Source organism: Setaria viridis, chromosome 7 (assembly GCF_005286985.2).
Source record: "Setaria viridis chromosome 7, Setaria_viridis_v4.0, whole genome shotgun sequence".
Lineage (NCBI taxonomy): Eukaryota > Viridiplantae > Streptophyta > Magnoliopsida > Poales > Poaceae > Setaria > Setaria viridis.
Genome location: NC_048269.2, coordinates 35346385 through 35360588, shown reverse-complemented (window position 1 = coordinate 35360588; position 14204 = coordinate 35346385). Strand labels below are relative to the sequence as shown.

The 14204-nt window shown below is 46.5% G+C and overlaps 2 protein-coding genes across 2 annotated transcripts; both read left to right on the top strand.

Moving 5' to 3' along the window:
- The first annotated feature begins 2952 nt into the window (after positions 1 to 2952).
- Positions 2953 to 5454, top strand: LOC117865260 (uncharacterized). Its single transcript, XM_034749418.2, has 2 exons — positions 2953 to 4704; positions 4790 to 5454. The coding sequence occupies exons 1-2, from the start codon at positions 4270 to 4272 to the stop codon at positions 5072 to 5074; spliced, it is 720 nt and encodes a 239-aa protein (XP_034605309.1). The 5' UTR covers positions 2953 to 4269; the 3' UTR covers positions 5075 to 5454.
- A 6954-nt stretch (positions 5455 to 12408) lies between these two features.
- LOC117863614 (WUSCHEL-related homeobox 3A) lies at positions 12409 to 14138 on the top strand. The gene is made up of 2 exons (XM_034747413.2): positions 12409 to 13142; positions 13242 to 14138. Exons 1-2 carry the CDS (start codon positions 12771 to 12773, stop codon positions 13530 to 13532), a joined length of 663 nt encoding a protein of 220 aa, XP_034603304.1. The 5' UTR covers positions 12409 to 12770; the 3' UTR covers positions 13533 to 14138.
- Positions 14139 to 14204: the final 66 nt, after the last annotated feature.

The window sequence follows — 14204 nt, the reverse complement described above, 5'->3', positions numbered from 1 at the left end:
ATCTCTTGTTTTCTTTGCTTTCTACTTAGTATTGTATTGATATAGTTCACACTGTTGCAAATAGCTCGCTATAGCGCTACTATAGCTTTTTTAGATAGGTGCCGCGACGATATTACAAATATTACTGCTAATGCCGCTAACTCCGCTATTGCATGAAATAGCACTGCTAAATTCAATAGCCTAGCGCCTCTAACTCCGCTATGATTGAGTTACGAACTTATATACTTTATATACTTGTGATTTATGAATTGTGAGTGATGACTTATGACTTATCTTATAAGTTGTGACTTTTTTATGTGTGCACTTACACCTAGACATGTACTTATGAAATATGAGCTGAAATTGGTGAAATTACTAATGTTTGGGTCTAAATTTTGTTGGTTTTTTGCATAACGCTAAATGCCATAGCTGCCGCTATAGTGCGCTATAGCTCGTATAGCTTTTCCAAGACCACTCCGCTAAATTCTATAGGCGCGATTTGCAACATTGATAGTTCATGATAACTTGAACTGCTAACAATTCTGTTAGACTATATTTGGTAGTATAGGAAATATCTCGGGAGTCTTCTTACCTGCCAAGTCTTGTACCCTTATATATTTGCCCTCGAGGCTTACTGCAATACAACCCACGCATTATACATAATCTTACTCCCTCTATCCCATGAAGAATGCAATTCTAGTTTTTCTAGGATAGATTAGTGGTGGCATGAAAAGACTCTGATACCCTCATTTGTTGGCCACATGTAGTAAGTTTTAGCATGCAAATCAGATCTGACCACTTAATTAGGTAGGTAGTTAGATCTATTTTCTAGGATTGTACTCTTTTGTGGGATTTTTTTTCAAAAGTTAGGATTGCACTTTTCATGGGACGGAGGGAGTACATGTTACCACGTCTAACCCTAAGCCTCCAGCTTCCGCTGCCCTCACGTCATCCCCGGGAGATCGATCTCCGTCGGAGGCAGCGCCCTCGTAGGATGCGCGGTCGTTCCCTCCGATCTGCCACATCGTTGTAGTCAAGCAGCAGCAGACCTACCTCTCCTGTGGTTGATTCAATCTCATCGGGCTGCCTCCACCATCCTCATCGCCCTCTCCGGCGCATCTAGTCCAGCACCGCCCCTCTCCTCCTGCGCTGCCACCACCACTGCTTTGAGCGCGAGCGTGTGTCTGCGGAGGATGGATGAGGGGGTGCCAGGCTGCTGCACCATGAAGTTGCCGCGTTCAGGCCGGGTCACCACATTGCTTGCAGACGTCGTCACGGGCAGCGCCCTCATCGAGATCCATTGTCGGATGTGCCTCATCAAGGCCTCCTCGTAGCGCCTCGTCCGCCACGCCCCTCGTCCGCCACCCAGCGAGAGCGGATGCGCAGCTCAGGCTGCACCTCGCGCCGTCCCTCCGCTCTGCTTCTCTCTATCCTTTGCCAGTGGGAAGAGATTAGGTTATGGGTGGGGGCATCAAGCTATTGTACCCGTGGTTCCTCTTGCTGCTGTTTTTCCCTCCCGATCAGAGATCGGGTTTGAGTCGCCCCGCTGTCCCGTCGTCGCTTCATCATCGACACTCCTAAGGACGAGGTTGTCGTTGCGCCCTCTAGGCTGCAGCAGCAAGGCTCATGATCAAGCCATCACCGCCGGTGTCACCACCTTTTCAAGCGGTTCGCCACCCATGCTGCTGGTCCTCGTCACGCTGGCTCACGGTCCGAGTCCGCGACTATTGTCGCACGCTCGTAGACACCGCTATCGGTGTTGCTAAAGGAATATGCATTTGGGCTCTTTAGTTGCACCATCTACCATCGCAGTTGTCTCATCGTCCTACTGAACCTGTTGGCAAGCTGATGATTTTATGTACTCATGTGCCTCTGTTGATGCTTCGGACCTGCGCCCTCCTCCACGGCTTCGACCACGTCCACCTCGATCTTGGCTACTTCAGTACTAAGGGTCTATCATCTGCATGAGCTACTTGTCGGTTTTCACTCTAGTCGTAGCATTTGCACCAGCGTTCCGACTGTGGTGGGGGCGTCTCCAGTGTTCTTCGGTCTATCCGTTTGTGTTGCTACCGCTACAGATTGACTATTGGAAGCAAGTATAGAGAAAGTATAGTAAGGCTCTGTTTGCGGTGGCTTTTCAAAAGCACTCATTTGTTGATTTTGGATGCATAGGTTAGTTCAGGGCATTATTTTGGGAGGTGCGACAGCAAAATCCTACTAGTATTGGTAAAAGAATCCTCTTTAATGAATTTGATTTCACAGCGCAGCACATAAACAACCATAAATGGGATGGTTCTAAATTTCTAACGGTTTTGTGTGACAAGGTTCTAGAGACCACAATTGTGATAAAAGGCATAACCCACCATTGCACATGTAGGAAGATGTACATGGCAGAATCAAAATCTTTTCTCCATATCATGCATCCCACCAGAATGAGAGGTCTTATCAGCTTTCATCTATGTGGTCTCCAGCTGAAGCTTATGACAGTTGAAAATCCTTCATCTATGTGGTCAAGCTTATGACGGGATAGTTGACCAGTTATTCTGAACTTCACATTGAATATGAATAGTGATTTACACTTTACACTAAGCATCCTATTTGAGTTAATTTAGGAGATTATGGATTTCTTTGTACTTGAATGCCAATTATTTGCATAGTTGCATGTCTATGTAGTCTTGTTAAGTTCTTCATACACATCAACTAAACAATCATTGCATCGCCACTCAAGCTATAGTGGTGTGACTATTTTTATAGTTGACCTAGTAGAACAAAAGGAAAATCTAGGAGACTGCGCACTATCCTGTTAGTCCCTCTTGTTTTCATTATCTTACATGAATGATGCACTGATGTGTTGCATTGCCTCAGTGAAATACTTTTTTTCACCCATCTCTGTGCAGCGAAGCGCAAATTGTTTAACTTGTGTGTGGCTGTTTTGCCATCTTCAAATCGCTGCAGGTTGTGTCTAGAAGGAAGTCGTAGGTGCTGTGGTGTACACAATAGAAGCAATTTGGCGCATGTCAAAGGCTAATGGATCTATGGTGCCCTTTGACTTTATCTTGTCGGTTGGCTAAGGCCACTTCGAGTCTTCAGGGCATCAGGCTATGTCAACGAGACACACATTTCTTGAGTGGGCTACTGTAGGGATTCACGAGAGGGTGTGGCCACAATAGGAGCAGGGAGTGCTGTGATTGGTTTAAGGACGCTCCATTGATGTTACCAACCAATTGCCAACTGAAAACAGCGTGTCCTGGGTCTATAGCTGCATACTTGTGTCCAATAGTTGCTCGAAACCAGACTGATTCTTGTGGGGCTCGTCTTGTTGTAGGCTGCATTGTTCAAAGGGGCCATCATATCACCAGAAATCTTGGGAGATGTCACTTCTGATTTTGGAAGCTTATCATAGGAGCTAGTGCATGCGCTGATGGACTTTGGAGGGACAGAGTCTTGTCAAGGGCTGCTTTTGCGTTTATATAATCGCGATCATCATTCGGTGAGCTTCCTTTCTATGGTCTTTGTTGTTTCTAAATCTGGATGTCAGTGAACAAACTGTCTTATATATCGATTGCATTGCTTACCATTGCCTTTGTGCCCTTGCATATCACATATTCACATTGCTGTGATTCGGAAATGATGAGGAATGTTAGAATCAGGCAACAAATATTTAATCTGGCATGCCAATTCCCCAGACATCTAGCTAGTGGTAGTGAGTGGTAGGTCGTTTCCCTTTGTTGCGGTTGCGGTGTGGTCAATTGCAAGTTGAGCATTTGTACATGTGTGTCCTGGCGTACAACAGCACAGGGCATGTGGGGGGTATCGATCGTGTGTAAGATTGATACCAAAAAGTAGGAGATATCGCCAACTTGTTCATGTCTCGTTGAATCGAATAGAATCATTTGTGGTCTTGGTGGCTGCTGCATACACTGAGTCGATCCATTCCTGCTGCTGCTGCTGCATTACATGGAGAATTCCTGCCTGCAGCTAGCTAGTGTCCACCGGCAGGAAGGAAATTCAGTAAAGCTGCCGCGCGCATACGTTTAGTGTATGCGCACCAGCTTACATTGGTTAGGTTGTGGCAGCTGCAGTGCAAGGCCACACGGTTTGTTTCTTCCATCATCCTACCTCTACTCTACCTGATGATGCTCGGCTCCTCCTGTGTTTAATTTGTTCAAGTCTATATAAAACCCGAGAGGGAGCTGAGCCAGGGAGGGCCTGCCTGTCACTAGCTGGTAGATACCAACAAGCACAAGCTGAATAGCCAGTGAAGTGAAGTGAGGTAGAGCTATAGAGAGAATGCATCCGCAGCATCACTGGGGGCTAGCAGGCAGCCATGGTCATCATGAGGCCAACTGTGATTCCAATGCCATCCTCTCCTATCGACCAGACACCTTGCTTGCCAACCTTGCCGGCGGAGGTGCGTCGTTCCTGCCATCGCCGCCGCCGCCGTCGGGCTACATGCTCCCTCTCCCTCCCCTTGTACCGGCCGGCCAGCTGCAGGTGTCGTCCCCGGCGTCGTCCGGCCTGGCCGCTGCAACGTCTCCGTTCCGCCGCGCCATGAGCACGGGGGACCTCCTCATCAGGGACAGGGACAGGGACGACAGGGAGGAAGAGCAACGGGTGGCCGCGGCGGCGGCGGCGCCGGGGAGGTACAGCGCGGAGGAGCGGCGGGAGCGCATCGACAAGTACCGGAGCAAGCGCAACCAGCGCAACTTCCAAAAGAAGATCACGGTCTGCTACTAATGCTTTCTACTATATATGTTGCATTGGTTTCAGTTAGCTGCTTCCCCTGACTTACAAATACACATGCATGCAGTATGCTTGCCGGAAGACTCTTGCCGACAGCCGGCCCAGGGTGAAGGGCCGCTTCGCGCGCAACGCCGGCGATGGCACGGAGGCGGATCTCCAACCCGCCGCCGCAGCAGCAGCGCCACCTCAGTCAGAGTCAGAGTCGGAGTGGTGGCCGGCAGCGCAGCATGAGGCCGGCATGGACCTAGACGAGGACATGCTTGCCGCTTACCTTGGCGTCTCCTCCATCAGCCTCTACTCCCCCTCCGCCTCTACTACTCTGCCTCACCATCACTACAGCTACCAGCCCTAGATCGACGATTTGCAACGATTAATTACTTCTCATTAATTAAGTTCCATTGCTCTGATGCTGTGATGCATAAAAAGATCATCTCAAATGGCTTAGCCCTCGGTCCTGCTATCCCCAGGACGTCCGGACAGAGCCAAATTCATCGGACGCTTCTGTGGCAGACTGGCAGCACCCCCAATCTACGTGCTGTCTGTGCGCCTCCCTCCCATCTCACGATACACAGCGTGAACTGTCCCCACGTAGGGCCACCAAGTGCTGGGCGTGCCTGCGGCATCACGCGCCCACACATGAGAGAGATAGAGGGGAAAAGATAGGTACTAAAAAGAAACATCCGCGACATTGAAAAATAGTGTATGCAACATTGGATATCGATTTTTGCAACATCGACTATGTGAATCAAAACTAGATCATCACACACAGTCACAACAGATTCAAGACAAAAAATGACCACAGCACAACCTTATACCCTCATACAGAACCGCTTGAAAATAGAACCATGATATATGAAAAATCACCTACTGAAACATCTCAAATCACCTCATGCAACCCGTTGCAACAACCAATACAAACTATTGCAACAACACCAAAAATCGTATTTGTAAACATTGACATGTACTCAAATTGGTACAATTATACAATTGCAATAACTCGAGTAAACATTTGCAACATCCAAATTCAATCCACCGCAACATCCAAATCAAAAAGGCACCACGACATATGTAACATCTAACAATTCCTGCCGCAACAACACGATTTACCTTTCGCAACACAAGCATGAATTGCATGCGTGTGGTTCGCTACCTCCTCTCGACGGTGGATGGCCAGGCGCCAGCTTCTCATGCACAGGGGTGGTTCTGCTGGCTGAGGGTGATGACGAGATCTAGCAAGCAGCAGGCAGACGACACCAACCTGTACAAGGTTGAGACATCACCTCCACCCTCGTATCGACGGAGCCACACCCAAACCTACGCAATTGACCAGTGCGCCACTGCGCTGCATGAGCCAGTGATCGGAAATCCTTAAGATGGCAGCGCGAGGTGACAACGACGCACAACAATCCTCAGCGTGCAGAGAGAGAAGGGGGGGAGGGGAGCGAGATAGTGAATTGAGGAGGATAATGCTTCACGAAAATACATGGACAGGAACATGTCACGTTGTCATCCGGAGGGAGGATGCGCGTCTGGACGCCCGGATCTTAGGCTCTTAGCATTAAGGTTACATATTTCCCACCCCTATTATATAACCCACCTTCCAATGTAGTCTCATGTGAAAAAATAAATAATCCTCTTTCTCGCAATTTCTCTACCATGAAAATTAATTATATACCTTAAAAAGGAGGCGATTGTTACCCACCGTAGACAAATAGCCACGATAGATAATCGATACACGTCAAATCTGCCATGGTTATTGTAAGAAACTGTCCGAGACAAATGTTGTAGCTAATTTGTTTTTGAGGCCAAAAAAAACTTCAAGAATTAGTGGAATGGGTACAAAAATACTAAAAAAATTTGTAGACCGCACATGTCTACCCCATAAATCCTTTCAATCCTGGAAATAGCTCAGTTTAAGCCACCGTTACTCAAGGCGTCCCATAAACTAAACTTTCAGTCTTGGAAATCAAATCCACCCAAATACACATGAGGGGCTAGCTGGAAGGACGATCGCAGCTGGAAAACTCGGCTGATCGCTCTTGTCTGAGGTACGCGCTGCTACAAATAGCACCATGTTTGGATGCTTCTCCAAGGCCTAGCTGTTGACGACATAGAAGATTTCCCACACCAGTATCTACAGAACTTGATGAGGCCTAGTGGCTAAGAGAGCTACTAATGGACTTACCACTGGTGGAGAAACCAGTTCCGACAATCCTTATGTACTGTGATAACCAAACGGTATTGATCAAAGTTATAAGTACTAAGGATAATATGAAGTCCTCGAGACATGTGAAGCGAAGGCTTAAATCTATAAGAAAGCTGAAAAACTCCGGAATAATTGCTGTGAATTATATTCGCAGTGAGAAAAATCTAGCAGATCCCTTTACTAAAGGGCTTGCACGGACAACTATTTCTGTTGCAAACATGGACATGAGGTTGAGACCCATTTAGTTGCAAAGTAATGGTAACTCATTTCCTTTGATAGGAGATCCTTGATTTGGAAAATGAGGAAAACAAGTTACTGTTGTAACGAGGAGTACAGATTATTTAAAATTACCCATGTTCCATATTTTGTACTCTCTTCTGTATGGAAGGCTAGCTATTATGTCTTAATGTATTCTAGTGTCCACCGAGGAAAAAGGTATTGTCCTACAGGATACCTAAAATGAATACACCTATGTGAGCTAAACTGTTAGGTCGTAATACATGAGGGTGGGGTAATCTCTGGAAAGCTCATGAGAAGATCGGGGAGTAAGACCTTTAAAAGCTCCATTTGGACTTGGCATTTTGGCAACCTAATACCAGTTGCATCTTCAAAAGAAATCTGACAGCAAAAAGCTATGAATTTAAGGCTTAGTCCATTCACAAGCTGCTGGAAGATGGATCTTGTTGATCTAAGTGTAAGTCCAACCCGTACGGGACTTATACTGAAAATCTGGTATATATAAAGAGTGTTCAGTACAGCAGCTTTGGAATTGGTGGGGCATTGTTGGATTTAGGCCCATATGTGGCCCAATCTAAAAATTCCAAAGCATGCACAACCTTAGTCCCATATTGCTAATTCAAGGAGAGGTTGCCTTGCTTAAATACGGGAGTCTCCTGTCTATGCAAAATAGGTGCAAATGAGAGAGAAAGAGACTGTTGCTACACGCACGCGCAACTCGCGTGTATTTTTTATACTGTGACTTGTGACTTGCGTACATCGACAGTAGGCTGTTGTTTGTGCAATTACTATTTTTTTATGCTGAGCCTAATGGCGATTTAATGTGATTGAAACTGCCGTTTTAAACAGCAATAAGGTGTGTCAGGTTCAACATTTTCTGTCATTCAAATTGGCAGTTTATAGTGCTTGATGAGGCTGTTTAATGGGAAAATTGATGCACTATGAAAGCCTATAATACTAGGAGACGTCCTGGTTGATGGGTTACGCTGCACGTTCGACTACAGTCTGCGCGGGATTATTGAGTAATTTCCTTGCACAATCTTATTCTAGACAATATGTTACCTGCTTACTTGTTTTATTTGCTTGCATCATTTTTAATCAATGTATTTTTCCTTCAAATAAAATCTGGAATGTTTTTAGGCACATATTTCCAACACTTGATGCTAGGATGACTGGAGTCGTAGAGCTTGTCAGGTTTCCAAATCATGGTGCCTATCTTATTTAGATACTTCATCTTCTACGGCATGCAGCCTATGCTTGGTTTTAGATCTAATTGAATGAGCCAATGTTTCTAAATCACAAATGCAAGGTTTTGGGAGGGGAAGCGGAGCATAATATACACCCGTCGCTTATGGCGACACATGTGAGCAAATAGAGTATACTAGCGCACATTGAAACTAACATTTTCATTTTTCCTTGTCTTGCAAGTGCAACAAGACTATATAGTCAAGTCATTGCTTACGCTTTATGCAGTGACCGACATTCCTACATACCTTGATGCCTCTATATGCTTATGCAAAGCTTTGCATCTTGTAGTTGGCCCTCCATGAGCTACTGGAGAAACATTCGTATCGGCTCATCCGTGGCAGGTATAAATGAGCCAGTACGATAAGTCATTCGTTTAAGTGTGCTAACTATCTCGCCTCAGCTAACAACATACAAAATATGTTTTACACGGATCGGACACATCACAACAACACAACTCATGCAGCACACCGCATACAGTTAGAGCCATTAGCATAAAACAAGTATATATGAAATATGAACTCTACCGACAGCCAAAAACTTCAAGTCATCTAGTCAGTGGTCTCTTGTGAGTTTAAGTTCCATCGAAACTCATCCTGGTCTGATCAACACAATGTTAGCAATTTTGTGGAAGTGATTCGTTCCATGCTACTAACTTAATGAGTGCTCAAAACTTTAGGAACAATAGCTTGTTTGTGTCGTGCAAATAATAAGGTACCAATCGAATTTGCTAATTGTGACCCATCTTTGACCGTGAAAGTTGAGGAAATAACTTTTAATCTTTTATGAGACTCGCCTAGAAGTACTAATTCTCATTTTATTCAATACACTTGCGAAAGAGGCCAAATATTTATTCTGGAGAATTTGTTTCTAGAGTTTTTTCTTTATTCCAATCATACCATTCCCATACTTGGTCAGGTATATCCCTAAAGCACAAATATTTGATAGATCATGGAGCGCCAATTCTGTCTGTCACCTGTCTGACCGGGTAACAGTTTGTCTCCCTAGCTAGCGAATTGAAGCAAAGGCTGGCGCAATTCCAAATGAAGTCGTCGCTCCAGAACCCAAGAAAATTAAGTTAAAGCGTTGTTGGTCAGGCAGACATGCATGCATGCACACCAATGACAATGAATGGAGCTGCACAAAGTTTATTGCTAGCTCTTGAATAATCTGAATCGATGGATCGGAGCAGCCATGCATCCTTCTGTTGCTGCTGCTGCTTCTTCTTCTTCTTTGATGCATGCATTGATGGAGAAAGAGAGGGCTCACAGGAATGCATGGATCGGAGGCCGGGAGCCCCCAACTTCCATGAATGAATGAAATGAATGAGTGACGGCATCTGTAACATGACGGGTCAATAGCGAGATAGCTTGCTTGCAGCTTGCCAACGTACTTGTACTGCTGTACAAGGCTGGCCGGCGACGGACACGGCACAGTGCCCCCTGCATGGTCTACTTGATCTAGTCTCTGCTAGAAAGTTTACTTCGTGGCATCAAATGACAAGTGTAAAGACTAGCTAGTCTGCAGCAGGAAACTACTGTAGTACATATGTCATCTGATCTATTGATCAATCAAAACTTTAGCAGCACACTGATCGATCTTAGCTTGCAGGAGCACATAGATTAAACCCAATGCAAGCTAAAGTTTGCAGCCTAGCTAGTACGCATGCATGTAACATTCCCGTGGTTTTCACGAGACGTTAATGTGTGAAAAAACTGAATTCCATTTTTTTTATTGAAAAGTTTGATAGTGCTTGAAACCATAACGATGTCTTCTTTGAATTATCCACAAATTCTTAGATTTAATCTAACAATAATTTGAACTCGAGCTAGGTTCAATATTGTCAGTGTGAAATTTGAATATTATTATATTTGATTTGGATTTAATGGAGCGTGTTTCCAATTTGAAATTTAATTTCAGATTTGAAACTAAAGATATCCTATCCTAAATCTAACTTGGGCTCTAACCTAGCTAACCCCGGCCCGGACCCAACCCACCTAACGAACCCGGCAAACTAACCTAAATCAGCCAGCTAACAACCCGGGCCGAGGCCTGCCAACCGTTCAAGCCGGCCTAGCCCAATGCACAAACCGCCTCCAACCAACCTCAATGACACGCGGCCCCGCTCGCTAGCCGCGCACCCTGTGTTCCCCTTTCCCCTACTAGCCCCACACACGCGCGGCACACGTCGCGAGCACGAATGCCTTCCCCGTCACTTTTGTGTTGGCCATCCCGGATTCATGCCACGCCGTTGCTCCACATCGCCCACCGTTTGTTGCCCACGCTGCACCCTAAACCTAGCCGTGCTTCCCCCGCTCTCGGTCACCGCTATTCCCAATCCGCCGCCACTACTTGCCTTGCGAAGGATAATTGAAGGAGAGGAGGGGGAAGAAGGAGCTAGAGAGGAAGAGGAATGCCGGAGCTTCCTGAGATGCCGGAGAGCCGACACCCTCGGTGCCCCGATCGCCTACACCGCCGTTGCTACTGTGCCTGCACTATGTCACCTCATCATGGCAATGACCCGCCAGTGCACCACCATCCTATCGCCCTTGAGCCTACCAGGTGGGTGGGCATGGGATTAACACAAGGATACATGGAGTTGGATTTTTGGACATGAGAATTCGATTCATTCCAACGCACGTATACACATAGGAGGAAAGGAACAAGAAGAGAATACAAGGAAAGGAAGGTACTGTGCCTCCGTTTGGGAGGACTTCTCCTGAAACGGCTTCATCGGTGAAGCTAAAAATAGTGGTTTCACCTGGCTTCTAGTTCATTTTAGTCTCAGCTTACAAACCGACTTCATGCTAAAGTGCACCGTTTTGCGCAAAACAAGTGAAGCCAAAGTCAAGATAAGCCCTACCAAACGGGACCTATATAGTTCCTCAGCTAGTTCTATCATCATCACCTTATGATGTGGTATACCCAATCAGAAGTCTTCCTTCATAGACACAAGTTAGCTAGGGCATACTCTCTCTCTCACTCACTCACTCATGCAGACAAACATTGAAAGGCTTCTGTCGCCCATAGTAAAAAGGAAAGAGGTTTGAAGAAGAGGAAATTCAAGGGCCGCCGCCCGGCATGAATAATGCATTCAAGTATCCCATGAATGTCATGCCAGTAGAAGGGACAGCAGGGCGCAATAACGTATCCTCCCTTCTTGTCTGCCTCCCTCTTCTATTCCCTTCTACACATCCAAGTTAGTACTTATGTCAGCTCGGTCCGATCAGTCATTTACTCCCTTTCTTCTTAAGGGATATCTGCAATGCAAGTAATAAGGATTTTCAAATACCAACATATATACATCTCACTTTGTAATGTAATGGTATTATGCGTGTAAGTTTTATGCGTTTTCATACTTCCCAGCAGAGGTGCCAATTGCCATTATATTTTATCCTGCTTACTGCCTGATGTGGCTAATAAGGTACCACACATGGCATCCAACATGGCTTTGCTCGTCTTGTGTGACATAGGGAAATACTAAAGATCTAAGCTCCATGCATCAACGAACTCGAGCGGAGAGTCACATAGGGCAGCGACGATGTCAGCCAAATTTGGAGAAGATGGGAGGGCCTCAGTGTTGGAAATATTGTTAACATGATCTTCTCGGTTAATAACCGAGATGAACTTGGGGGCACATACCACAGCTCCATGAAGATGCATCGCTCAACTTTATTTATAAAAAAAAAAGGAAACTGAGAGTATGGCCTTATCAATTTGTAAGGGTAAAAATGTATATATGTTCATTTGAATTTTATGATAGGATGACCATGTTAATGCATGCAGTAACATATAATTATATATATGATCGAGAGCACTTATATGTATGTAATTGTACATAAATTAAAGAAGGCAAGCGCAGGCAGCTTTTAATTACTTGCAACAGAGCTTGTAAATTTGGCTCTGCACCGCCAATTTACTTCGCACGGGGGCAGGCAGTAGTAGCAAGCAGAGCAGGCCTGTGGGCGTTAGTTGTTGGTCAAAGAAGCTACTAACTCTGGGCTGCGCCAATCTGTCTCATCTCTCGATCCTCTGCAGCTGCCTGTGCCCTAGACAGCTAGCCTTCTTCTTCCTCCTGTCGCATATGCCCTAGCTAGTATTAGTAGCTGCTGGCTGGCTAGCTTTCCCTATATAACTGATGGCCGGAGGATCACCTTTCTTCCATCCAACCAACTGATGGAGTGGTAGTTTCATCAGTTGATCATCAGGCATAGGAGCTGCTACTTGATCATCAGGCATAGTAGCTACATATATAGCAGCTAGCTAGCACACACCTTGGTCGATCAATTATATATATTCATTAGTAGCTAGCAGCTAGGAAGATCAATCTATAGCTAGCAGATCGATCAATATATATCTAATGCCTCAGACGCCGTCGACCCGTTGGTGCCCGACGCCGGAGCAGCTGATGATCCTGGAGGAGATGTACCGCAGCGGCGTGAGGACGCCGAACGCGGCGGAGATCCAGCAGATCACGGCGCACCTCGCCTACTACGGCCGCATCGAGGGCAAGAATGTCTTCTACTGGTTCCAGAACCACAAGGCACGCGAGCGCCAGCGTCTCCGCCGACGCCTCTGCGCCCGCCACCAGCAGCAGACCGCCGCCGTGGCTCCTCCTCCCGGTCCCGGTCCGGCCGGCGGCAGCAGCACCGCCGGTGTGCACCCGGCTGTGATGCAGCTGCACCACCACCACCACCCATACGCAACCTGCAGCTTCATGCCGCACCACCTGGTATGTATGTGTATATATGTATGTGGTATTAACTTGTCAAATCAATTATTCTCACCATGGCCACCATATGTACCTAATAATTAATCGATCGATCGACAGGGGGGCTACTTGGGGCACCAGCAGCAGCAGCAGGCAGCCACCCTTCCAGCTGTTCCGGCAGCTGCAGGAGCTGGAGGCAAGGCTATGCAGAGCAACCATCAGCAGCCGGAGGAGTGGGAGACGATGGAGCACTGCAACGCCGCCACCGCATCCGGCGGCAGCTCCGACGAGCTGCCGCCATGCTGCCGTCGCCCTCTGAAAACCCTGGACCTCTTCCCCACCAAGAGCACTGGCCTCAAGGACGAGTGCAGCAGCTCCAAGTCCTCCTCCTGCTCTACATCCACCAACTAATAATAATCTAAATTATATATACTCCACATAATTAATTATTATTTAATTAGCTTCTGATGTCATGCATGTCTACCTTACTTCATCGATCTACGAGCTAGTAGTGCTTCCATCGATTTGCAAGCTTAATCGTACCGGTCATTATTCCAGCATTCTTGTGTTAGTTAACGCTGGTGTAACGCTAGCTAGTAGCTAGCTGCTTCCATTGTCAGCTCAAGTACCTCCATCCATCTACCTGGGTTGTTTTATCACATTGCATTGCAATATATTCTATAATGATCCATTTGCTCGAAGAAACAACGAGTGCCGTCTTGTATGATCGATCATTCTTGATAATTGGTTTCGTTTACCAGTTGGGCCACCGATACCGTCCCAACATGCAGCCCAGCCCACCAATTGGTTTCGTTTACCAGTTTTGCTTTTTTCACCCAGCCTGCTCCGTCACTCCTGGCCCGGCCCGACACCATACAAGCTTCCTTCAATTCCACCAGCCCAACTCCAAATATTCCTCAGCACCCAAGTGACATCCCGAACCTCTGAAGGGTGAGCTCCTCAGCTCTATCTCTGTGGTGGCCACCACGGGCTCTCGTTATGAAACAGAATCGGCCATAATGCTTAGGCCAATTCCAATGGAAGAGTCCTGGATCATGGGCCGACGTACAGGGGCTAGAAGCA

Excerpts from the sequence above, each read along its gene's own strand:
- LOC117865260 (XM_034749418.2), top strand. The coding sequence starts at position 4,270 with ATGCATCCGCAGCATCACTGGGGGCTAGCAGGCAGCCATGGTCATCAT. Across the intron at positions 4,705-4,789 it reads ACTTCCAAAAGAAGATCACG|TATGCTTGCCGGAAGACTCT; the intron begins GTCTGCTACTAA and ends ACATGCATGCAG.
- LOC117863614 (XM_034747413.2), top strand. The coding sequence starts at position 12,771 with ATGCCTCAGACGCCGTCGACCCGTTGGTGCCCGACGCCGGAGCAGCTG. Across the intron at positions 13,143-13,241 it reads GCTTCATGCCGCACCACCTG|GGGGGCTACTTGGGGCACCA; the intron begins GTATGTATGTGT and ends ATCGATCGACAG.